Genomic DNA, 27,724 nt, shown 5'->3' with positions numbered 1-27,724 from the left:
CCACAAAATTACTCCTACTAAATTTCGTATACCAAGAGCTAATGTGTTTACATAGCAGAAATTGTTGATATAAAGTGGGCAGTAGTATGGAATAAAAATGACGCTTTTTACACCATGGCCAATATGATTTCTGATTCAATTTCGGGCTCACCATAAACCTTATATGAATATGTTATTGTTGTTTCTTTGCCTAAGTAATTTAACTAAGAAAAAGTAAATCATCTTCAATCTTAAACTCAACTAAATGGAGCACTAGCTCCTTGTGTATTTTTAAGAAACCAGCGAAATAATTTCTTTTTGCTTCCAATTTATTTTGGATCGTATTTTGGTTAAAGCTGGGTGTTGTTTATTGGTTATATCTTCAGTTTAGTTAATGGATATTGGTATGATCTTGTAAATAACATTTAAATCATATGGTCTTCAAAACATATGTTATGTTAGGTACCCCTACCTAACGATTTTGCCCCTAAACGGCAGGACATCTGCGAAACGTCCAAGTCAAGCGGGTTGTATAACACTCAGGTATCGACAACTCCTATAGCTACAAGAGAATCGCTGGTGGCCACGTGCTCGGTAACAGCTAAGCGAACGGCTATTGGGCGCTGATGCGGTCATCCACCGAGGTCCGCGATTGGATACTAATGATGTCATTTTCATTTCGCCGAGTAAAAGAAGGGGTCGCCTGATAAGAATCAAGCAGAAGGTGCCTGGTGGGCGGCCAGAGGCGAAATCTTATACAACCTTTCCGAAGATACCAACACAACTTCACGCTGCCACCATCCGCTACGTCACACGTCAACACCACGACGCCCGAGCACGAGTCGGGACTTAGAAGATTCCGGGACCGCCGCGAAACAAGACCGACTACGAGGGAGAGCCGAGATCCAGCAACTCTACACCAGGGACGTCTCGCGGTGCTTCAACACGCCTCCCGAGACTGTCGTGACACTCAAGGCCGAGGCGGGACTTAGAAAATATCTACCACTGTAAGTCGAACTTCAACGTATTTTTTAGTCAAACTTCAACGTATTTTTTGTGGTTTGGGACTTAGCCGCTGGCGACGGTAGAGAAGAGACGGACTTAGCCTCAGACGCAAAGACTCGCTAACAGTACTCGCCGTGAGCGAGTAGGGATCGCTCGGCGAGTAAATTGTGGAAAACTGCTCTTCAAATTTAGAGTCCTCAGGTGAAGGCAAACACCCCCTGGAGGTCGGGAGGGCTGAGGGCAGACTTTCGTTTTCGGGGTCACTCGCTCAGCGAGTGACGAGCGAGCAAGTCGGCGCGCAAGGTGCGCCCGTAGATTTAAACGTCGTCACCGAAGGTAACATAGGTATAGTGGCAGCGAGGACAACCAGCACCGGACGAGACTAAGAACCTAGAGTATGAAGGAGATAGAGATGTAACTTCAAATAACAAAGGCTGTTGTACGTGTTCTGTTTAACGTAGTTGTAAAGACGCACTTCGTAGATTGTAGGCGTTTCGGCAATAGGAAATTCATTTAAACTGCGTGTTTATGTTGTATGTTTTGGGTAAGAATAGGTGTTTATTCATTATAGGTCAGTCTTCAGAATATAATCAGGAAGAGGGTTTGTGTATTTATTGTTTGTTTAGTATTTATAAATACTCCTTCTGTTTACAGAGTCTTGGAAGCCGTATCCTGTTAAGCGATACTTCACGACGGCTGTTGACGCCTACCTAACGTGCCAAGTTTACATTTGTGTCATCTGTAAATCTTGTTCTAATAAAAAAGTGTATCACACCGAACTGTTTTAAGTTTGATCGCAAGTAAACCTAACCCATTTCTCCTTTGGCATCTCTTGACGAGCTACCCACAGGAGAGATAACACATTGTTGCAATGGATGTTACTTATTTGGCGAGAATGTCCGTAAATATTATTGATATTTATGTGGGGAGAACTACTGGGTTCGTAAGGGAGTGCCCAATTAAGTTTTATTACTTTTTTATTTGTTACTAATGTCTACACTATAAAATTAATTACTGCACTCAAAATTGCTGTCCACAACAAATAGTCTTACAAGTATAATTGAAACATTAACACTATCCACTGGAGCTTGGCTCGACACTGGCTTGCTCTTCTGTCCGCTTCCTTCGCACTCTCACCCACACCGCGCCGCAGTACAGTCCTCAACTATCGCTCGTCGCACCCGACTGGCTGGCCAGGCCTTCACTCGCAGGTATCGCCTCCCGATAGGTCCGGTTCGCTCAGCAAGGGCCACTTGCTCTGTTCTCCTCGCTCTCGCTGATCGCAAGTGTATAGCCAGTACCACTCCCCGAGGGGGAGACTCTCTCCGCTACTCTCAGAACTCTCCGCTACTCTCAGAACTCTCCGCTACTCTCAGAACTCTCAAACCCTCGGAACTCGCTCGAAACTCGCTCGAAACTCCCGCGGAGGCCAGCGTCGTCGCTTATATACCCGTGGCGTCCTTCTCGAAGGGACGAGAGCCGCTGTGACGTGTTGTGTCACCCCGGGCCGACTTGACGCCCGAAACGCCCGGAACAGCGACGCTTATTTACGCCACTCCTCGCGGCGACCTCTGTAAGCCCGGACTTCCCAGGCCGCTAAAGGTGACAATAGCCAGTGGCAGGAAGGTGTGCGGGAGTGGAGGGGTTGGGTAATCCGGCCAGGCACGCGGGGCATGCCTTACTTCAGTGGACGGCGCGTGACGTCAGTGGCCGAGCGTGACGCCAGCCCGCTCCGAACCTGGCGCCGTCGCGGTCCTGTCTGCGTTCGTGACAATATCTATGAAACACTGAACCCAACCTAAGGTTAGCTAATGTCAGAAAGAAATGAGAAAATACCAGTGTCAGTTAGAAGAAGGTTTTAAAGCATACAAGACTACACGAAAAATTACTGAAAAAGTATTAAAAACGGATGACAGAACAAGGAAAAAATCACAAACAATGAATTGTCTTCAATTGTTTTCTGTGTTTTTTTTTTTACATATTTAGATACAAATATTTTAATTATCAGCCTTATTTTTTGTTCAGACAAGTTAATTTCAGTGACATTTGCCTATAAATTCTCGCAGCATATTTAGTGATAAACAAAATAATATGTTTGCACGTCGTAAAACAAATTTGGGGATGGCTTGAGGTGATAAAACACGCACTAGCTGCCGCGGAAGTTCACGGGCTGAATTGCAATCTGTTCGCTTCGTGCCAGGACGAGTTCAGCCGAGAGGAACTCCCGGGGCCGCCTCCACGGCCGGCCGACGCACACAGTCTAACCGTGGCCATCCGGGGTCATTACCGATTTTGCTCACCACGGCTGGATGGCTTTTCGGCCACTTCAAGGAGACAGGACCGGGTGGCCGGAAAAAAAAATTGGTTGCCTGTAAAGTCGGTTTACGCACGATAGTTTAACGTGACAACGTCATAACAAAACATTGATGAAATGATTGCATACTTTTATGAATAAAATTGAATCATTTTTATTGAATTATCACTATTTTGTATGCATACAAAGGAGTGAAATGAAATCTATAATTTAATTAATAAATTTACTTTTATTTGCACTCATTAATTCAAATATGTTTATTACTTTAACGAAGAGATTATTTTAACTATAATTTTTGTATATGTTTGCTATTGAACTTCTTCCAATCTGTGTTATTCTGTTAAGGATAGGACGATGATAGGAAAAGTAAAAAACGAATGGGAGTGTTTCAAGTTTAATGTGCCTCGAAAAAGTCAAATCGATGGTTGTTCCAATCGAGTGGAAGAGAGATAGATGCGGCGCAAGCGTACAATGAGTGTAACGGGACACAGCGTAACGGGACAATGTGCGTTACGGGACACTTTTTCGTGAGTGCAGCCGGCGTTCATCGATTTATTAGACGTTGTCACGTCAAAATAATGAAATCGCCAGGTCGCGTTACTCGCGCGAAGTGCACGACAAGCGAAGACACGCGCAGGCGCGCTCAAACCTCGTGGTCGTGAAACATGAAAACTGTTACGTACTCCCAGCCAAACCAGTGTAAAACAAAATCATAAAATTGCATTAACAAATGTTCAGTAAATCGACAATTCGGTTGTGTAGATTTAAAAAAAGTTACAATTGGTGTAGTTTTACGCAATTTTTTTTTGAAAACTAAATTGTTCTACAGGCTTCGGTCAAAATACACACCACAGCCCATGTAGATTTTTATTTTTAATTTTTTCGTCTTTACTATTGTTTAATGGCTGTTTCTAAAATTTCAATACAATACCTCTCATGCATTTCTTGTTCTGTTACCTACTAAATTTCCAATATATAGTATGTAAAGATTCGCGTAAGTGTTAGTAATTATTATCACTTGCCCGACTTTTTAAATCCTTTAAATTTCAGTTAGTGAATATCTGATGAAAATGTTAGTGACAGAATAGCAAATACAAGAGAAGTACATGTGTTAGAAACAGCCCTTAAATCAGTGGCGGCTCCAGTGGGTATGCCATATTTACCAAAATAAATTGTGCTTGTTCTTTACACATTTGATAGTATTTTATTTGATCACAATAGTAGATTCATACGAACACTTGTTAACAAAATTGTCGTTATAAACCTTAACGATCCTATGTGACTAATAGGCTTGTAAACGTGCATAAAGTAATATTGCAGAAGCTGTTAGTGAACTATCGTGCAGTATATTACTTCATGTAAACGTCTACCACCTGCTCGTATGCAAGCCCCGACAGCAGTTCCGAAACCAAAAGTCTTGTATCGAAGCCTTTAGGAGATCTTCCCTCGTAGCATGCGGACCTAGAGAGCAGGGATCCAATTTGCCACGTGATCGTGTGGTGCGACATATGGCATGGCCGGCTTCTTGTGCCTTTCTTCTTTGATGGAACGGTGACAGGTGAAAGTTCACCGCGGTTGCGTGCCAATGAGACTTTCCCGATGGGATGCTTCCAACTTTGGTTTCAGCGTGACGGCGTGTGCTCGACGTTCGACACTCAAAGGAAGCTTCCAACCTGGTTTCAGCGTGACGGCGTGTGCTCGACGTTCGACACTCAAAGGAAGCCTCCAACCTGGTTTCAGCGTGACGGCGTGTGCTCGACGTTTGACACTCAAAGGAAGCTTCCAACCTGGTTTCAGCGTGACGGCGTGTGCTCGACGTTTGACACTCAAAGAAAGCTTCCAACCTGGTTTCAGCATGACGGCGTGTGCTCGACGTTTGACACTCAAAGAAAGCTTCCAACCTGGTTTCAGCGTAACGGCGTGTGCTCGACGTTTGACACTCAAAGAAAGCTTCCAACCTGGTTTCAGCGTAACGGCGTGTGCTCGACGTTTGACACTCAAAGGAAGCTTCCAACCTGGTTTCAGCGTGACGGCGTGTGCTCGACGTTTGACACTCAAAGAAAGCTTCCAACCTGGTTTCAGCATGACGGCGTGTGCTCGACGTTTGACACTCAAAGAAAGCTTCCAACCTGGTTTCAGCGTAACGGCGTGTGCTCGACGTTTGACACTCAAAGAAAGCTTCCAACCTGGTTTCAGCGTAACGGCGTGTGCTCGACGTTTGACACTCAAAGGAAGCTTCCAACCTGGTTTCAGCATGACGGCGTGTGCTCGACGTTTGACACTCAAAGAAAGCTTCCAACCTGGTTTCAGCGTGACGGCGTGTGCTCGACGTTTGACACTCAAAGAAAGCTTCCAACCTGGTTTCAGCGTAACGGCGTGTGCTCGACGTTTGACACTCAAAGGAAGCTTCCAACCTGGTTTCAGCGTAACGGCGTGTGCTCGACGTTTGACACTCAAAGAAAGCTTCCAACCTGGTTTCAGCGTAACGGCGTGTGCTCGACGTTTGACACTCAAAGGAAGCTTCCAACCTGGTTTCAGCGTGACGGCGTGTGCTCGACGTTCGACACTCAAAGGAAGCTTCCAACCTGGTTTCAGCATGACGGCGTGTGCTCGACGTTTGACACTCAAAGAAAGCTTCCAACCTGGTTTCAGCGTAACGGCGTGTGCTCGACGTTTGACACTCAAAGAAAGCTTCCAACCTGGTTTCAGCGTAACGGCGTGTGCTCGACGTTTGACACTCAAAGGAAGCTTCCAACCTGGTTTCAGCGTGACGGCGTGTGCTCGACGTTTGACACTCAAAGAAAGCTTCCAACCTGGTTTCAGCATGACGGCGTGTGCTCGACGTTTGACACTCAAAGAAAGCTTCCAACCTGGTTTCAGCGTAACGGCGTGTGCTCGACGTTTGACACTCAAAGGAAGCTTCCAACCTGGTTTCAGCGTAACGGCGTGTGCTCGACGTTTGACACTCAAAGAAAGCTTCCAACCTGGTTTCAGCGTAACGGCGTGTGCTCGACGTTTGACACTCAAAGGAAGCTTCCAACCTGGTTTCAGCGTGACGGCGTGTGCTCGACGTTCGACACTCAAAGGAAGCTTCCAACCTGGTTTCAGCGTGACGGAGTGTGGTCGACGTTTGACACTCAAAAGTGCGAGAACATTCTTGAGGATCTACACCGGGGAAAAGAATCAGCGAGCATTCGTATACAAATCGGTTCGAACACTGTTAAAAATGTTTTATACTTTTACAAGGATGGTCCTTGGAAACACAGTTTCCAACGATACCGCTCGTAAAATTTCAAAGCAAGGCTTGGTACCATTTGCAATTTTGCAAAGCTCTGCCTTGCAGTTTTAAGTGTGCTATCGTTGGCAACTTTGTTCCCAAGAATTTTCCTTGTAATAAGTACAATTTTTTTTTTTACAGTGAGAGGTAGATTTCGTACAAGAACTATGCTCTATGCTGCTCAGTGGATGATATTCTGGGCATTATAACGTACGTATACGAAACTAACGACCGAAGTGAGTATCACTCCGTGGGTCTTTGTTTGTAAATGAATCTGTAATTACAACAGTTCACGGTAGGAACTACTTATTAGTACATTAAAATAAACTTTAAAAGATTTATGCAAAGGGAGTGCATGACTTGATGTAAGTTTTTGGACATACGCCATTGCTAAGAACTTTTTCTGTTGAAGAAAAACTAAAAAAATAAAATTAATAAATTAATTAATTTAAAAAAATACCCAAAAAAGACAAAAAAACACACAAAATTAAGCAAACATTTGCTGTTGTCAACAAGGATATGAACACCACAAAATATTCCGTAACAGGAATATGGTCAACAAACAAAGAAAAGCAAAGAAAAATGTACTAAGAGAACGAAAAAAAAAACCCACAAATAATGACAACACAAAAATATTGAGCCCAAAATAATTCAGCACAACAGTTGAAACGAGACAAAAACACGACAAAACGAAAAGACAAACAAACACAATAGTTTTACCAAAACAGAAACAAGCGACGTTTCGGGAACTGCTATCTGCTCCCGTCCTCAGGCAGAGACGCATATGGTACGGAAACACTTTATTTTATTTTTTAGTTTTTCTTCAACAGAAAAAGTTCTTAGCAATGGCGTATGTCCAAAAACTTACATCAAGTCATTAAAATAAACATTACACTGTTTATAACTATTTAAATGTCAAAAATATATCTAAAAGCAAAAGTTTAAGAATTAAAGCTAAGCTAAAATAAGTACTTTCTTTAAGATGAGATAAGAATGAATATTTTAAATTTTTTTACTTAGTTTCATTTTGCATAATACATACTATTTTCTATTAATCAGTAATATATATTATATATAAATTAAAAAATAAACTACAAAACAAAGTTTAAATCAGATTTTTTAGTAGTTAGTTTAGTTTTCATTAAACTTATTAACTAAATATTTATAAGAATACAAATCAATCAATTGCAATAAAACTGTTTCCTAATGTTCAAGTGATTTTTTTTCGATGGGGAACAGCGCGTGTAAAATCGTTAATTTATGCGATGTAACTGTTTACACAGCCATTCTGTAACCGGTACACGAGCCATTTATTCTTTCTTTGTGTACGACGGATAGATCTTGCTGAGGAGCTACCACACATACAAAGTTCGCATACAACTTCGTATACGAAGGCTTGGGAACTGTTCGAGCATACCAAAAGTTAATATCTTACTAAAGGAATACGTTTGTTATAGCAATAAAATATCAAGTATAGACTCCTTGGTCCGACCGTTACCGTGCGAACGGATTGATGAACCTTTTTGTGGATTGGCAAACATATAGCTTTGAGCTCTTAACAATGGATTTAAGCCTGTGGGACTACTTTAGCTAATTCTGAAATAAAATGCTACTTGTAGAATTTTTAAGTTACGTAAATTTTTGAAGTTAAATATATACGTTTCTCACTGTTTTTGCATAATTAGTTGTAAAAACAAACGTTTTGAAATTCCAATTACTAAAGTAAATTTAGTGGAATACAGAATTGAAACTTTTGTGGTTGACCGACTAACATATTTCTGATAAAATAATTAAACCAATATGTTAGCAGAACTCTCTAGCTCACGATGTGTGCACTACATGACACTAGCGCTCCTAGTACATAATCCTGAAAACAAGGTGGTGGTTGTGATGCCATAATCCAAGATGGAGGCCTCCAGCAAACGGAATTACATGGTGTATCCAAGTCGGCGCACGTGATGTCATACTACCTGCCGTAACATCTGACTTGGTAGTAATGGTGGGAGGTTAGACTGCCGATGGCCTCCATCGAGGAGGGCCTATCGTCGTTTTTAGTCGAATGACCTCGCCGGGTTTGGAATGATGACTCCATGATGTAAGTGCGTTTTTACTAAAATTTTATTAAACTCATATTTAAGTAGTGTCATAAATTTTAATATTTTTCCCGAATTTTTAGCTTAAAATTATGGATTTTCAAGATGACGATCATGAAGTCATAATTTCAAAATGGAGGACTTGACGTCATAATTTCAAAATGGGGGCTGTGTCATAATAATTTCAAAAAGTGGGATTATTCTACCTTAACAAAAATTGCAATGTTGACATAATTCAAAATGAGGACATGATGTAATTATTCAGTATGGTGAACGTGATGATAGAATTCAATAGGTTGACATGATGTCATCCAAGATAACGGCCGTGGTCATGATCAAGGAAAAAGGTCAATGGTCGAGGTCTTCCAAGATGGCCACCGTGACGTAACAATGCAAAATGGCGGACACAGGCTCCATCTCTTCACACAGCAATCAGGCACAGGACATATATTACGGCAGTATGCAGGCAGAAAACACTTTCACTGCTCATTATACATGCTCCTCAACTTGCGTGCGCAACTGTCGTAGCAAAACCCGTTGCCATGTACATATATGCAGAAGACATTAACAATAAAATGGTGAGATTTCACCACGAATAATTAAATTCTGCTTTAGGGGAGGTTTTCTCGAAATTTCACCTAGACATTGGCATTCCTCGTGTTTCGAAGGTGAAGTGTGCAAAATTTCATCGAGATCAGAGCAAAACTGTAGCTTTTTATATGTGAATAAGAAACAAACAAACGGTAACTCAAGGAACTATTTAAAATTCATTCGAATCTTTTTTTTTAATCTAAGGTATGTCACAGTCCGCATGGCATCTAGAGCGAGGACCACTCAATAATGACCTCATTTTAATATTAATAAACTTTAAATGGGAGCTCGCCATATATTTAATGCACTTGGTTGTGAAAAAACATGTGATTTTATTGTTATATCTAGTGCTACCATCACCACAGCGAGATAAAATATACACCAGTTTTAAGTCTAATCATTAGCTTTAAAACACAAAAGGTTTCATCAAAATCGGCCGAGTAATTTTTGCGTGACGTTCGAACGAACAAACAAACCGGCAAACACACTTCTGTTACAAAAAAAAAAGGGGGGGGGTTTGTCTGTAAAGTCGGTTTACAGACGATAATTTTTCGTGATAACGTCATAAGAAAACACTGACGTCTAATTGCATATTTTGAATTTTCAAATATTATTTACAGTTTCTTGCAAAATTAATTAAATAATTTGTTTAAATATAATCACGAACAATTAGTTATAGAAATAAACTGAAATCAAATCAATGTCAATAAATGGTTAATTTGAAATGACGAAATTGGACAAATAATACAATTTTTTTTAAATTGCTGCTTTTAAAAAGCCCGCCTTAACCTGTTTGATATTACAGAAGATTTTCTCGCACGTTGGTTGGCCGGTTCTTGCACGCTCGGCTCAGGCGGAACGTGACAATTTTTCGTGCGTGCAGCCGGCGTTCATCGATTTAGACCGGAAAAATTCGCGAATTCATGTCGCGATAGGCTAAAATACTAATAGTTATACCTAGGGACAGGAAAAATTCGCGGATTCAATGACCTGCAGGATGAACTCCATAGTTTTACGTACACTCGGTAAAATGTCACCCACTCATTGGCTGCTGTCTTGTGAGACGTCCCAACGTAGCAGCCTGTAATTCGATAAAGCTTTGGTCGGGTGTTTCTCATTGGACCAGAGTCATCCAGGTGAGTTGTGAGCCAATAGCAGAGGCAGCACTGAGGTATAACTATTTGTATTTTAGCCTATCGCGAAATGAATTCGCGAATTTTTCCGGTCTCTAGTTATACCTCAGTGCTGCCTCTGCTATTGGCTCACAACTTACTTGGATGACTCTGGGCCAATGAGAAACGCCCGACCAAAGTTTTATCGAATCACAGGCTGCTATGTTGGGATGTCTCACAAGACAGCAGCCAATGAGTGGGTGGCATTTGACGAGTGTACGTGTAACTATGGAGTTCATCCTGCAGGCCATTGAACCTACGGATTTTTCCTGTCCCTATTTATAAGTAGAGACCTGAAAAATTCGCGGGTTCATTTCGGGTTTTGCTAAAATGCAAATAATTATACCTTAGTGCTGCTTCTGCAATTGGTTCATTGTTTATCTGGAGGACTGAGGGCTAATTAGAGACCCTCGCTCATAGAAGTGTCAAATCACAGACCACCCAGTCGAGACGACTCACAAGTAGGGGCAGGCACTTTTCGCGAAAAGATCTGAACACTTATTAGACTGCAACAAGGTGTACCCACACCTGTGGTTTCTTACTTGTGATTGGCGGCCGTCTGTGAGAGAAGTCGTTGCCTTGTTTGACCGAGCCACTCAGGACGCGTTTACTTCCGCACTGAATCACTGTGATTGGTGTTGTTACAATCGACGCGTACCTGGGAGAAACTCACCCAATGACGAAACACAGACGGTGCTACATTGTTTTAACTTTTTTCGAGTCTCGAAATCTCTTTGCGTTATCTGCATGCCCCTACTCACAAGTCAGCACCCAGTGAACAGTTGGCATTTGCTCGAGTGTGTAGAGGATATTGGAGTCTATCCTGAAGTTCATTGAACCCGCGAATTTTTCCTGTCCCTGTTATTAGACGTTACCACGTCAAAAAAGAGCACGGTTGCACACTGCACCTGGTCCACCAGTCGTCGGGCGAGTACTGCGGCAGCGAGGGCTGCAGCAGCGCCGTGTAGAGCAGGGGCGACGTGTACAGCTTGTAGCGGCGGTCCGGGTAGCCGGCGTGCCCGCTCGTGTTGGCCGGCACGAGCAGCGGGTAGTAGGACACGGGCACGGACAGCTTGGGCAGGTGCGGCACGTGCGGCGAGTACGTGTCTCGCAGCGGGCCGTAGGCGGCGGGCGACCTGCGTCACACGCACAGCTGCAGCCGTTTCCCCCGCTGCTGCCCGCGCGCCGTCATGGCGGACCTTTGTTTACATTCGCGTCAGCTGTTGGGGGGGGGGGGGGACCAGAGATGCGGGAAGCCTATGATTAGGGACACGTGTATTTCGCGATTTCATTTCATGTCAAGGTATTTCACAAAACAAGAGTCATGGCTAGGGACCGGAAAAATTCGCGGGTTCAATGACCTGTAGGATGAACTCCATAGTTCTACATGCACTCGGTCAAATGTAACCCACTCATTGGCTGCTGTCTTTTGAGAAGTCCCAACGTAGCAGCCTGTGATTCGATAAAGCTTTGGTTGGGTGTTTCTCATTGGCCCAGAGTCATCCAGGTGAATTGTGAGCCAATAGCAGAGGCAACACAGAGTTATAACTATTTGTATTTTATCCTATCGTGAAATGAATTCGCGAATTTTACCGGTCTCTACTCATGGCTAGAGACCCGTAAAATTCGCGGGTTCATTTCGTGTTATGCTAACATTCAAATAATTATACGTAAGTTTTGCTTCTGCCATTGGTTCACTGTTAATCTGGAGGACTGAGGGCCAATTAGAGACCCTCACTCATAGAAGTGTCGAATCACAGGCCACCCAGTCGAGACGACTCACAAGTCAGCAGCCAATGAACAGTTGGCATTTTCCCGAGTGTGTAGAGGATATTGGAGTCTATCCTGGAGGTCATTGAACCCGCGAATTTTACGGGTATCTAGTATGGCTAGAGACATGCAAAATTCGCGGATTCATTTCGCGATAGGCTAGCATTAAAACAACTATACCTTCGTACCGCTTCTGCGATTGGCCCGCATTTTATTCGGGGAACTGTGAGCCAATGGGAAACACTAAACCAAGAAAGTGATGAATTACGGACAGCCTAGTTGAGACGTCTCACGCGTCAGTAGCCAATGAACAGGTGTCATTTCCGCGAGTATTTAAAGGACTGTGGAGTCTATCCTAGAGGTCAATGAATCCGCGAATTTTACAGGTCTCTAGTCATGGCAAATTGTGAGGGTGCAGCAGTACGGTGACCACATTCTCATTGGCCCCGTCAAGAGCGGGACGACACCTTTCACCGACCTCAGCCAATAACCACAGGAGAAAAGCTACAGTATTTTGTGAAATACCTTGACACAAAATGTATTCGCGAAATACAGGTGTCCCTACCTATGATGTACATTCTATATTGCACAGACCCGAATACTCACGTTGGCAAGCCTTCTTTCAACAAACGAGAGAGTCAAACGCCTGATCGTGCATCTTCAGTATTTTTTTGTTCAATGTAAATAAATATACAACTCATGATAACTAAATGGTCAATTAGGTTAGGTTAGCTACATTATAAATATTTTAAAACATTGTGGACGGTTGATTTGGTTAGGATAGCTACATTAAAGATACTGTGAAATCATGTAAACGGTTTCCTAGCCCTGGATAGCTACATATTAAAAAGTAATTTGCTAAGCAACCATAAAATGATTTTACAGTATTTTTAATGTAGCTATACTTACTTAATATAACCAACCTTCCACGATGTTTTAAAGTATTTATAAAGTAGCTAACCTATCCTAATCGACCGCAAAATTTTAATGACACACCGGATTATACAATGAGATAGAACGAAAATAAAAGCGAGCATGAACTTTGGGTTTGGCTCTATCTTCTGTGAAAAGTAGGCTTGCCAACGTGAGTATTCGGGTCTGTGCAATATAGAATGTACATAATAGACTTCCCCTTATTTGCACATAAATTTCTGCCATTCCCGATTACACCCGAACAATTCACCTTCGGCCAACTTCGGGATTTGTTTTATTTTTGCGCAGGAAAAAGTAATTCAAATATTAAAAGTGGTCCTTTAGGTTAGCTACATTAAAACACTTTAAAACACTATGGACGGTTAGTTCGGTTAGTATAGCTACATTAAAATAAACAGAGAAATATAAATATATATAAATAAACCCGAGGTTGGCCGAAGGTGAATATTCGGGCGTGTTCGGGCAGGGACAGAACTTGATGGACATCTTAGGCTTCCCCAGCTGTTGCGGCCTGCTCTGTGAAGCTATTCGGAAGAATTTTACCGGTTAACATGTTTATATACAATTAAAAAGTCCAAAAAAAAAAAAAAGAATCTTCATCACAAATGTAATGATGTAAGTTGACATTTTTCTCCATTTAGAACCATTAATACAGGTACAGCTGACGTATTTGTAAACAAATGGCCGCCATATTGGTACGCGAAGTTCACTGGAATCGGACATCCGTCTGTATGTTTCACATATTTCTGGGCACAGTCGATAAGTAACTGTTAGGCCTGGGCGGTAATTACTAGTAACAATTATTTGTTACAGAAATGTTATAGGTAATCCGCTACATTTGAAAACCAGTAATTTTACAGGTAATTATTTACAAAATTTTCGATAGAGTAATCTTAGTTACAGTAATATGTAATAATTTAATTTATTTTATCATTGATACTATTAGTAAAATTGCTGTGTGACACGATGATTTTTTTAGAAAATAAACTCGTGTGTAACATAAAAACAACCTACAAAAACATAAACTCTAGATAGCAATGCTGCCAACTTAGCGCCTATTGTAATGACTGCCAGTGTTCTCCAAAAACTTGGTACTTGGTGTGATCCAGTCGTAACTGATTCTGAATGGGATACTGTCAACACATTTCTTCAAATAGAAAATACCAATCTAACAGTAGAAGAGAAACTCCAACTCTGTTTTCAAATAAGGTTGGAGACGAATATTTAACAGTGTGACATGGCCTTTAAGGCATATCAATTTACTTCTACATACCTATTTTGGAAACGTGTCTTCATAAGTGTCACAAACTTTCAGAAATGCAACTCGACTGGTGAAAACGAGCTTTGGGAAGTTTCCCGGCTTAAAAGATAGCATAAATTGGCTCTTGATCTACGGAAGCTGACCTTTTAAGACGGTTTCTTAGCAAACAAGTGCAGAACTCAAGTCCCTGGTAAGACGTACTAACAAAGTTTTTCTGTATTTGTTTTTGTACTTCCCCGCTGACAAGGCGTTGCGTCGCACGGCCATGCACAGAGGATCGAGGCGACGTGACCTCAAGGTGACGACGGGCTCCGAACCACGTGGCGCTCGTGAACTGCAGTTTGTTTAAGTAGATACAATTTCAACAGATTTCCGTCCTTTCCTTTGATTTATTTCCTTACAATTCATGCATTTAATCATTGAAATTCGTTTCTATTAAAGTACACCTATTTCCTTATAAATGGGTTCTTTTGATGCTTTTTGATGTTTCTTTTTTACTTTATTTTATTTATTTAAGTACATTTGTGTAGAAATAATTTTATTTTTATTGTATCGAGTGATTTTGTTTGCTGTATTATGTTTCCAACTCATTTAGGTATATGTGGATTTATTTCATTTCCATTGGTCTCGGAAGGGTCGTTACCACAACGCCGAAATACCACAAAGCCGAACGTACAATAACGCCGAATACCATAACGCCGAATGCCAAATTGACCGCAACGCCGACAGCTAGAAAACTGCTATGTACCACAACGCCGAAATACAGTGACGCCGAAAAATGTTGCTGCGGGGGGGGGGGGGAGGGGCACAGGAGCAAAATGAAAAACAACTGAATTAATTTGTGTACCTAACCTAACCTAGGCTAGCCTTACCTAGCCTAACCTAACCTAACCTTTGTGGCAGTCGTGCAATGACATTTTTCGGCGTTAATGTAATTCGGCGTTGTGGTACACAGCAGTTTTCTAGCTGTCGGTGATGTAGTCAATTTGGCATTCGGCGTTATGGTATTCGGCGTTATTGTACGTTCGGCGTTGTGATATTTCGGCGTTGTGGTGCGTCCCCGTCTCAGAAGCGCTTGCCTCGTCTCACGAGAGCGGTGCCTCCACGCAACACAATTCTGTTCACTGGACACTCATTTACTCGTTAGCCTTTTTAGTAACATACCATTCCTGGATCGAAAAAACAATCTCACATGTGATGATACAATCAGTTCTGCGACGTAACGTGTCATAGACTTTGTTATCAGCATAAGAAACTGACGTGAGCCACCATATACATATAATCAGCTGTCACAAACTCGTACGTAAAATTTAAGCTATCCATCCATTTGATAAAATAAATGAATACAAAACTGAAACCTATCAGATATAGCATCGATTTTTTTATGGTTAACGACATAGTTTAAATTTATCTCAAATAATTTTAGAGGTCAAATTTTGAAACAGTCAAAATACAACTATTTGCGATATAAATTATATTAAATTGAATATGAAAGACAAAGTCAGTCAGTTATATACATGTAAAATGTTTTAAATTTTACTTGTCATTGTGGTTGTCGACCCGGGTGACCGGGGGGGGGGGGGGGGTGTTGAATAACCACGGACTTCCTTTCCTGAATTAAAATGTCTGTGTTTGTGGAGGAAATCGTAACTGTGAACGGGGATGATACACGTGATAATAACACTAAAGAAGGAAGCCTTTTTGAATATTGTAAAGTTTTTTTTCGTTCATTGCACGCATGAGGGCGAGATGACGGTTAAAACAACCCCCGTCGTGAAACACGGCTTCTGCCGCCTCCCCTTGCTTGTCGTGTTTACTGCCGGCGCTGTACCTGTAGGTCTGTGAGTGTATTTTGAAGCAAGTTGTAACCTGTCTGCTTTTCTGGGAGATCTGGCTGTCCCAAGAACACAACCCGTCGAGCCGAGGTACGGCGGGTCGGAGGGTACTCCGAGGCGACGAGGACACCCCGTGGCTTCACTCTGAATGGTGGCGGTCTGGTATAGCTACCGGCGAACAGTCTGCCGAGTAGACCACAAGCTGGTCGTAGTACGGGGAGAATCCGCCATGTTTGAATGGCGCCCCACTGAGGTTTCCTCTAAGGCCCAGGATTCTTGTTGGGAAGGACTCGTACTTGGGAGTGGTGCCCCGAGTGCTTTAGGGGCAGGTATCAGGGTTCCCTAGCCCATTGAAGTGCTGACGTTGTGAGCGACGAGGACAGCTCCGGTTACCAGCCTGGACAGCTGGAAGAGGTTGGGTAGGCCTCCACCGGACCACGAGTTCACTGGATGATTGAGGAGTCCCAGTGTGAGGCGGGAGACTGGGGCAGGCGCCAGAAGTGATGACAACTCCGAAGGGCTAAGGGAGCATCCAACTTTCTGGTCAGCTGAGTGGGGTAGGGGGCCGAAGGTGGTACATATGCTGAGATGGGTAGCCTCAGCCCCTGTGTATAGCCCAAAGCTCTAACGCCCTTCCCGGTTGCGTATGCGGCGTGATCCGCATCCATGCCCATGGGGGCCCCAGGGCGGTAGAGCTTCGGCTAAGAGCGCTGGGTCAAAAAAGAAAAGGGGGGAAACCCCTGTGTCAGGTACTCACTGTCCCAAGAACACGGTGCTACTCAGACTCCACAGAGGGGGCCAGCTCTGTAGGTGGAGGCGAGTCGGTGGGGCCGAAGTTGGGATGGGTCTCCTCAACCTCTCGACCTAGCCGTGCGCTCACCAGCAACATGCCGCGATTGGAAATTGCGAATCTATTTCCCGGTTCTCGGAACCCATGTCAGGCACTGGCAACAGTGTCAGGCATGTAAAAGACCCATCTTTCTCCTAACCAGGATAACACCCTAACGGGATCATATGCCTGGGGGAGTATTGGTGTATTCTATGATGTGTGAACCTAAGTTACATGTCCCAAGAACACGGTAATGTCCAGTCGTGCTCTATCTTGACTGTTGTTGGGAACCACGCCTGGTCTCTGGAGTGTCTGTACCGATCACCCTGGTTGAAGAACCATCAATGTCCTCCGCTCTAAATGGCGCACTTGGAAGGGGTGTGTAGTGTCATTAATCTCTGGGGCACGGTTCTGGTTTTCCTACCCGGATTGACAAGTTAGTTGGTTGAAGCCTGTCTGGTGGCAGACCTCGGTGGTCACCAGTTTCCGAAGTCAGTGCGTACTGGTTGGGTCTGTGCCTGCCGGGCGAGCTAACTTCCTGTGAAACTCTGTCCACTGACTTGCATAGGCAGTTGGCGGTCCGCTAGTTGGATAGAGTTGAGGGGACCTGTCTTCCAAGTCTAGTTCAGATGTTGGGCTCTGGATTAATAGGTAGAGACCGGAAAAATTCGTAGATTCATTTCGCGATACGCTAAAATTCAAATACACATACCTTCAAGCTGCTTTTGTTATTGGTTCACTGAACATCCGGACGACTCTGGGCCAATGGGAAACACTCAACCAAAGAAGTATCGCATCAAAAGCAAACTAGTTGAGACGACTCACAAGTCAGCAGCCAATGAACAGGCGCTATTTTCCCGAGTATACTGAGGACTGTAGTCTATCCTGAAGGTCATCGAAAACGCGAATTTTTCCAGTCCCTATTAATAAGATCTGTAAGACGACTGCTGTTCTACCCTTAAAGGCCACAGACACAGGAGGGGAGGTGATGGGGGAGCCGGAAAACAGTGTCACAAGAACACCACAGTGCTTACGCAGTGGCACGTCTTGAAATGAAAATAAAAACAAAAATTTGTAAACATCCTCACCGAGACTACACTGTTAAAAATTTACAAAAAAAAAAAACGTTGGTTACAAATTATCCAGGGATCTTCGTAAATATACCGGTGTGTTAGTAAATGAATGGGAACTAAATTCAGTTACTTCGAACATAAATCCAAAAGCGTTATCTTAGTACAGAATCGAAACATTCAAAAACTGGCCAAGAAAACTGCAATATAAAAAAATAAAAAAAAACATATTTCTTCCACGTGTGTGTATTTTCCTTGTTTATACCGAAGAACTGAACTCGGAAATAGAAATACGGAGGTTTTTTTTTCTTCTAAAAAGAACTCTTCGTTTATTTGAGGTAAATTCTTCGTTGAGAGGTCCGTTCATTTACTGTGAGTTTATGGGAAGGAAGTCAGACACAAAACGTACACGATGAGTGTGAAGTTACACAAACAAACATTTGGCAGCACAGTGTACGGAACATCACGATCAAGCAGTCTCACCTGTAGTTGAAGTCGTCTCTGGACTCGTCAGTAAAGAGCGTGCTGTAGTCATAGCCCCACCTCTCAATCAAGTACCGAATCAATTGCCTGTTGGAAATAAAAGTTCATAACAAACAATTTCATTTTCAAAAAGGAAGATAATACAACAAAAAGTGAAATTAAAATAAGATAGTTAATACATATTATTTGTAATAAATAAATTTTTATGTTAGCCAAAACGAATCTTAGACCAGTGCTTAGACATATGCAGTACGGCTGGAAAAAAACTGTATTAACAATGAAAGTTCAAGTTTAATTTTAACCACAGTTTATGTTGGCACTTCCCACTGATCTGCTAGAAGCAGACCAGAAGCATCTTCTTGTCAAGTAAAGAGTTATGATAAAACTTATCTTTGATATGATTATGAAAACCAAGTTTATCTAAAAACCTAATGAAATCTAAAACAAGACATTGGAAAACTCATCACATAATTTAATAGAAATGAGCTTAACGAAAGCTGTTTTGAAGAGATAATATGCACACGCACATTAAAAGAGACACTAACAGGAAAGTGAACTCATGCGCTAGCGGTCGAATGGGAAGATGCAAAGGAAGGGGGATAGGTACGTAGCTAAGCATGCTGTATGCTGGTTGTAACGGCCGGAAGGGGAGACGGAAGTGATGCTACGGAATTCTCGTAACGCTGCTTGTGTACGTCTACTTATCAGTAGAGACCTGCAAAATTCGCGTATTCATTCGGTGATAGGCTAGAATTCAAACACATATACCTCTTAGATAATTTTGCTATTGGCTTACTGTTCATCTGGACGAATCTCAACCAGTTATAAACCTTCAACCAAAGAAGGATCGAATCACAGACAAACCAGTTGAGAAGACTTACAAGTCGGCAGCCAATGAACTTGCGTTATTTGCCCGAGTGTACAGGGGTTTATACAGTCTATCCTGAAGGCCATCGAAACCGCGAATTTTGCAGGTCTCTACTTATCAGTTTTCGTAACGGCTAACTATTGACGCTACCATATTATCTTAAATTTTATTTAAGGTACCTACAGTTTATTTATTCGTGTGGAGAAAAAAATATTGATTTGACCATTTTAGTTTATGATTATCATTCATTTTCATGTGGATAGTTTGATTGAAAATGAAAATAATTTATCTCTATGCATACGTGGACTCCATGCTCACAATATTATGATTTTTAAATACCAAGTAGGTACCTTGTGTATGTTTTTTTTTTCAAAGATGGAAAGGGAAATTGCTTTAAAGGGCGAAAACATATGTGATTCTAAAAAGAAAACGTATCACAAACATACAATAACATTTAAAATGTTTCCGTGTCAACCAGTTGACCCGAGAAGCAACAGGAAAGGTACAAGCGATGATAAATTGAGTATGTAAACTATGTGTAATGTGTATCTACCCGTCTCTTATCCTTTTCAGTTTACAGATATTTAAAGAGGCCACAATCAAGTTCGTCGTAGAAGTTTGGCTACTGGGTTGTAGCCGTGTCCTTGGCTAATAATTCACCAACGTTTCGGTCGAATTGCAGTATGTAACTAACATTGAGTAAAATTGAGTATGTAACTGCTCCCTGATGATGGCGACTGCAACGTCGACCGAAACGTCGGTTAATTATCCGCCAAGGACGCGGCTACAACCCAGAAGCCAAGCAACTTGAGACAGTGGCCGTAAAAGCCTGCGAACATTATCAATTTCGACGTAGTTCGCAATAGAACCTAGCAACAGTGCAGGCGATGCTCGACTGACAATTTATTTTAATGCAATCAAAATCTGTTAAATGCAAAGAAACCTTCTGTTTTCGTGTGACTGGCCACAAAGTTAGCACTAAATTCGCACACTGGACGCCAAGAAACCAATCTCACTATGGCCGCCATTAAAATACCATTAATATTTAAATATCCCCAGAATATTAATAACATATGAGAATCCCTTATTCATGGAATAGTTATGGTAATAATCTTTCACAAATTCTTATTTACGTTTCTGTAAATTTTGAGACCTATGCATTTATTCAATAAAAATCTTATTGCTTTTATTCATTTAATTCTGGTATCGCCCTGCAAAATTAAAAAAAAAAAATCTTGAATTTATTCAGGCACATGTTTAAACGTACATAATGTAATGAAAAAAATTACATTTTAGGTAGACTATAACAGTTGCTTAAAGCAAACACTATAACAAATTATATATAATATTCAATTATTTTTCATTACTAATGTTGATTACACAATGCTGGCCCAAAAGTTAAAATATTGTTTTCCAACAAGTAACCAACATAATGGATAACTATTATTCTGTTTGAAGTAATTGTTTTTTGCCCATTTTAAAATTTTTGAGAAATTTGAGCAAATCTATGAAGACAGGTACACTAAAAAAATTTATTTGAATGGGCATAGTAATATTAAGACAATGTTGGCCCAAAACAAAAAATACTACCAATCACCAATCCAACATTGTCTTAAAATATAAATCATGGGATGCAGGAAAGAAAAAAAAGATATCAATAAACGTGAACAGAAAGAACCGATAATGAGGTGACACCTTTTCATACATAGCGACAAAAGTAATTTCAATATATTTTTTAAAGAAAACATACAGGTAAATAGATTTGAAGCTTGCAGTGAGTTCCTTGGTCTAACTGGACAGGCCTCAATCTTTAAATCCTTCACAAGTGTGCACGCAACGCACTGTCTACGCTGGAGTAGAACGTCTACCTCTCCCTTCTCCTAATCTTACATTCTTTTAAGAAATCTAGAATTGATATAAACGTATGTTGCAGCTGCAGTCAAATATAACACTTGGGTTGACTAAAGGACGTTTCACGACTACTACAGAATTTTTAATGAAAAACATGGTACATGTACTTTTGCAACTGCACAGTGTTAAATGCTGAAATGTTCGCTGCGCTGTGTTTGCAGTCTTAAATTATGTCTTTAATATTTCGTGCGATTTTTTTTTAGGTATCTTATCGTTCTCGGCATGATGCTAATAATTCCTTATTTCCTACGCCTTTCGAATTTTAAGCCAGAAACACATTCTACATGTGTGTCATAAGTCTCCACACAAATGGTGACAGCGGTGACTTATTTATTTTTCGTTTCCAGGAAGGTGTACCAACTGAAAAGAGATGCCACTAACAAACGAAGATCGGATTGACATTATCTTGTAATCCTCATACGATACCATTTGTTCTATTAAAATAAACATTCATCACCGTTTCACCATTTGTATGAAGACTTATTGTTACTGCGCATAATTCATAAGCAAAAATGTAAAATGTAACCATTTCTGCTATTTTTAAAGTCAACAGTTGATTCTCACACGACACGTCACGACACAACACACGACAATTGTAATCTTACTGCCTTTGCATAAATAGAGACATAACTTAAGTACATGACTAATTCTTAGTATTTAATTTTCAATCGTAAACCCACCTTTAGAGGAAAGTGGTGTTCAAATAAATGTAGCAATATGACATAAAAACATCATATATGTTGTGTAACTAGAATAATATACATTGTTTTACTAGTTTATTGTAAAGCGTGTCCATAAAAGAAGGTCCCAGTTTCAATAGTATATTATAACAGTTTAATTTAGACTATTTAATATAAATCATACATCAAATTGAAGGTTAATTAACCTAGTTTTTCTTACAAATGTACAATGTGTGCACCTTTAATTTTAAGGCACACAACCAACCTAAAGTACATACAATTCTCCCCACACTTTGGTTAGTACGTCCGGAGTAATGGAAGCAATAGCCTATTCACTTCTGTCTCTCAACTCTGGCAGATCATTAGGCAGCGGCGGAACGTAGACACGATCTTTTACAAAGCCTTAAAGTAAAAAAAATCTCACGGTTTTATGTCAGGTGAACGTGGAGGCCAGCGAAAAAGAGCTCTGTCGTCTCGACCATTACGACCAGTCCAACGGTCAGGGACTTCAACTGTAAAACTTTAAACGAAGCGCCGGGTTGAACTGAAATTACAGATCCACTCTTAACGAATTACAGATCACAAACCGATTTATGCTCAGGAGTCGCCATTTTGCGTAGGTGGCGCTGCAAGCGAGAAAAAAAAGGGGGTTGTCTGTTAAGTCGGTTTACGGACGATAATTTAACGTGATAACGTCATAAGAAAACATTGATGAAAAATTGCATACTTTAAAATTTTTAAATATTATTTACAGTTTTTGCAAATTTAATTTAAATAATTTGTTTAAATATAATCACGAACAATTAGTTAAAAAGCCCGCCTTAACCTGTTCGATATTATAGAAGATTTTCTCGCACGGTGGTTGGTCGGTTCTTGCACGCTCGGCTCAGGCGGAACGTGACAATTCTTCGTGCGTGCAACCGGATTTATAAGACGTTATCACGTCAAATAAAAACAACAACAGTACTCGCGCATGCGCTTATCCAAAACGGTTTGAGTTACTCTTAGTGACCTTGAACCAAAACTCTACAACGGTTACAGTTGATGCTATTAAAATTGGTAACTGGGGCGTTCTTCTGCGGAGCGGCAGTTGAAGTAGAGAGATAGTGTCGGTTCGGGGCGAGCCGGACGAAGCACAGGCACTCACGTGGGGTAGCTGTCGATCTTCTCGCAGAAGGTGGCGCCCGGCTTGGCGCAAGGCGGCGTCTTGCCTGGCGGCGCCGGCACGAAGGGGAAGTGGTGCCGACAGCCGCCGTAGTGGTCGCACTGCGGGCTCGCGCGCGCTACCAGCAGTAGCGCCAGTAGCGCCACCAGGCCTAGCAGCATGGTTGCCGGCGCCTGCAGACACGACATTCACTCGCGCACTGCCGCTGCTCTCTTGTTTCACACGGTCTTGCATCGGGTGCGCAGGGAAATTTAAAAAAAAAAAAACTGGCAACTTAACAAAAAAAGTTTTTGGAAACCAGTTACCAAGATTTTTTTTTATATTTATTTTAAGTACAAGAAAAACGCCATAAATTCTGCAGCATATAGGAAATACAAAGAAAATGCTGCAGGTGTTTGGCTGGTGTCAGTGAACTAACTGTTATAACTCAGGAACTGCAGCAGTGGAAAACAGTGAATTGAAACCATGTTTTGTGCGACATGTGATGCTCTCTGTTGGGTGGGCTCGTAAGTACTAGCAAACAAAAACCCGGACGGGAGTTCTTTGTAATGTTAATTTAACTACTTGACGACTAATTGCTTAGTAGAAGAGCTTTATACTGAACAAATAAACACGTAATACAGTTTTGTAATAATAAAAAGCATATTGTTTATAAATGAGTAGCAGATGCTATATTTCTGGTATGTCACACCTCGAAATATGTGGCTACCACAATCAAGTGAAATAATTTTCACTGGGTTTTTTGCTTGATAATAGCTGATGTAATGAATTTCTCACAATCAATTTAGTTATGATTGTAATATATCGTTAAGGCTATTATCTAGCAGCTTGGAACAGGACTACTTTATAAGCTAAGTCTCTATGTCGGCAATTAAAGTTTGTCTCTCACGCAGTTGAACATGTTATTCTAAATCAACCGTTCGGCCCACCGCTGGTTTGTAGGATCTGCAGGCAATGTTTTGTAATGTCGCAGGTCACAGCAGGTTTTCTCTCAGGGTGTAACATCCTTCCTAGCAGCGATCCTCATGAAGTGATTCGAATTAGCTGCCTTTATCTTGAGTTTGCGATGGAATATGTGACATAAAACTTTACTTTTGTTTTGTACATAAGCATTAGAAAAATTGTAATTACATAATCCGGAGAATATTACGTCACTTGGTAACTACACCCACTGATTACCGGGAACTATCATATGGCCACACGTTGGGTTTGGTTGGCGAAACGCACAACAACTTGCAACACAATTGCGTGGATTGTATTTGACATTGCGTGCCATCTAGTGGCCGTTGGCACAACTTCCAGAGAACATTGACCATGGTACGAGCGCGTACAGAAGTTCTGTATTGTTAAAAACAATTTTTAATACAACTGCCACTTTTATTGTAACTGTACAAGAGACACAGGATTACAAAAAATATTTGTGTACCATTACAAACATTTGTACTTCCAAAAAATAATTCAGTTCCAATTATAATTTTTTTTCTGGGTAGTTGTGCATATAGGCTTACTGCTCGTCTCATACTCTGGGCTGGTTATTTAATTCCCTTCTAATTACTAATATTTGAAGGCTATTCTTTTAAATTCACCACGATATTTACATTCAAATTTATATATCGTCTCAAATAATTTTCACATGATACATATTTCCTAAATAGTATATATTAGCGATAAAATAAAACTATGATCACTTGCCTGACCTTTCACAGTTCGAAAATAAAATTTAGTAAAAATCTGGTCAGAAAATTTTAACCCTAGAAGCTAATTCAATAGAGCTGTCTGAATAAATTTACAGCGTTATGCATTAGTAATAAATAATAGGGTATTAATTAACATGCTCTAGTTTCTAACCAGTGAGCAGATGAGTGTTTGCTTTTGAAATTTATTTTTTGCTAAATGTCTCGTTTGCAGGAAATTACTAATTTTTCCAATTTCAAACTTCTGTAGAATAAGTTGTTATGCAGCAAACGCAAACAAAAAAAAACAGTTTTGATTCTGCCTTATGTTATGAGGTTACAACAACGATTATGTAAGGGTGACAAAACTGATCGTTAGTGATAGCAATCATACATTTGCTGTCACTGGAAATTATTTGAAAGAATGAACTTTCGTAAAATATCTTCTGGCTGTCTTACAGATTTATTTGACAACGTGCAGACGCATTTTTTTTTTCTCTCGCAACACTTCACTTTGCCTCGGGACATTTTCCTTACGCGGGTGGCATGGGAATTAAAACCGCAATGCACGAGAGCACGTCTGGCCTTGCGCAAGGCCCAGGTCGTTAAAACGAAAGGGGCGAACGAAGCAGGGAACGCACCGCGGTACGTGGTTTAAATAAAGTCGACGGCGGGGCGCAGAGGTTGCGGCCGCCGTGGAAGGGACAATCGCAGGGCTATGGCGTATCACGTGACCGTATCTGGTTCTCGGCCAGTTTCGGCGGAGCCCGACCTCCCCCGAGTGTAGTGCGGTGGGGATAGGAGTGCGGGGAGGGGGATAGGGTCGGAGGAGGGGGATAGAGTCGGAGGAGGGGAATAGGGGTGGGGGAGGGTAATAGGTGGATGGGGAGGGGGGTGGGGCTCGGGGGAGTGGCAACTGGAGCCGCGCGCCGTGGGTGCGCCGCCCCAAGGACGGACAATTTATTGTGCAAGGCCTTGATCCAGACGAAAACCTTCTAAGCAGCTGACAACACGCCCGGAATATAAATATTACGTCTGCGATAAGATGTCAAACGCAGATACGTTTGAGTGGGTTTCCGTTCCTTTTGCTTTTGTCTCTCGGTAACTAGATCGCGTCGGTGACTGGCACAGTTCGCGTAGCGAAGCATGACGAGATCGTATCTGCACACACCTAGTTCGTAGAAACAATACATTCTAATGAGTTCGTAATAACAGTTGTAGCCGCCCAACGTACATACCCATATTTCACGTGAATACTTGAGCTATTTCCGTACAGAAGACGACCCAAATGAATGCTAGTAATTGTTACCTACAAATTTAATTTAATAATCAGACGTCAAGAACACGTCCATAACAATTTCTTCCTCGAAATGTTTAACATGTACAATAGTACTTTAGCCTCAAACAATTCCATAACTTATAAACGGTTACTTCACCACCATAATTTTCACCAGAGTAATTTATTTAGTCAAGTTGGTTTTAGCAACAAATAAATTAAACCAAGTTGCCTAAGTCTTAACATGAGCCTCAGTAGCCCAAAACAGGTTGAGCCACGAAAGCTTGAAATGCTCTTACAAGTCTTGTCTAGTTTAGTTCATACAGCAAGCCACCAGATTCTTCGTGCCCTCCGATTAGTCTACAAGCTAAAGAGACCAAATAAAAAAAGCCAAAAAGTCAATACAGCACTAATGACGCGTTATTATACACGGCTCCCCAAGAAACCCACCTACCAACTGAAATCCTCCTCCCTTATATTATTTTAAAAATGCCAACGATATTTTAGTTTTGTTTTATAATTTATATTATTAATAATAAAATCTAACCATAAGTCTTAGAAAAAAAGATTTCCAAGCTCTCTAACGTTAGTAGAAATGGTATTAATTAACATGCTCTAGTTTCTAACCAGTGAGCAGATTAGTGTGCTAGCTTTTGAAATTTATTTTTTGCTAAATATCTCGTTTGTGTGAAAGCCATTAGAGACGGTAATACGCAATAACAAAGGCCTAGTAAACTGTAAAATAAATCGGTTATGGCCTACAGTAAGAAAACAACCAAACATTAAACTGGAGATATTTCGGGGAACCAAGGCAAACATACCAACTTTTGACTGGTGGTATTTCGGGAATCAAGAAAAACACCGTCATTTGACTGGAGGTATTTCGGGGAACCAACAAAAACATACCAACATGTAGGGGAACCAAGGAAAATATACCAACATTTGACTGGACGTATTTCGGGAACCAAGAAAAACATACCAACATTTTACTGGAAGTTTTTCGGTAAACCAAAGGAAAACATAGAAACATTTTACTAGAGGTATTTCGGGGAACCAGGGAAAACTAAAACCAGGATGGTACTTGAACCAGTGTCCTCTGGAACGCGAGACCAGTTACTTATCACTGCACCACCCCGCTCCTTTACACAAACGACACAACAGTTAAACGAGACCACGAGAAAAAGTTTATTTTAGTAGAGTCTAGAGCTAGACAATATGCATTGTCAAGCCATAAAAATTAGTGCAAAATCTGAACCACATGTTGCTGCCTAATTTTAAACACTCCAAGGTGGAAGAAATTATTACATTCTTAAAAGGATTTATAAATTTCAACATCAGGTCAGTCATTGTTTTGCCTACGCCATCAGCAACTCTACTAGTGGCGAGTGTTGGGGAAGGCATTACAAGAATTGTCCAACTCCGATATTCGCCTGCTGCGCCTGATCACCAGCCCTTGATGGGGAAGGGGAAAAATTGTAAGTTTCGCTAGGAATAATTTTTTATTAATAACGTCTCCTTGAAATCAGGGTCTTTAATGGA

The 27,724-nt window shown here is 41.3% G+C and overlaps 1 protein-coding gene across 1 annotated transcript in view; it reads right to left on the bottom strand.

Annotated features, from left to right (window-relative positions):
• The window catches only part of LOC134528826 (protein spaetzle 5), a 95,695-nt gene that overhangs the window by 8,522 nt on the left and 59,449 nt on the right, over positions 1-27,724 (bottom strand). Inside the window, exons 2-4 of the mRNA XM_063362491.1 lie at positions 23,219-23,409; positions 18,613-18,699; positions 11,340-11,567 (exon numbers count right to left, since the gene is read on the bottom strand). Of these exons, the coding sequence (XP_063218561.1) occupies positions 11,340-11,567; positions 18,613-18,699; positions 23,219-23,409 (506 nt within the window). The remainder of the gene's footprint in view (positions 1-11,339; positions 11,568-18,612; positions 18,700-23,218; positions 23,410-27,724) is intronic.

The sequence above is a fragment of the Bacillus rossius genome, chromosome 2, assembly GCF_032445375.1.
Source record: "Bacillus rossius redtenbacheri isolate Brsri chromosome 2, Brsri_v3, whole genome shotgun sequence".
NCBI classification, from domain to species: Eukaryota; Metazoa; Arthropoda; class Insecta; order Phasmatodea; family Bacillidae; genus Bacillus; species Bacillus rossius.
The sequence above is the reverse complement of the archived record's forward strand: the minus strand, read 5'-3'. Positions and strand labels throughout refer to the sequence as shown.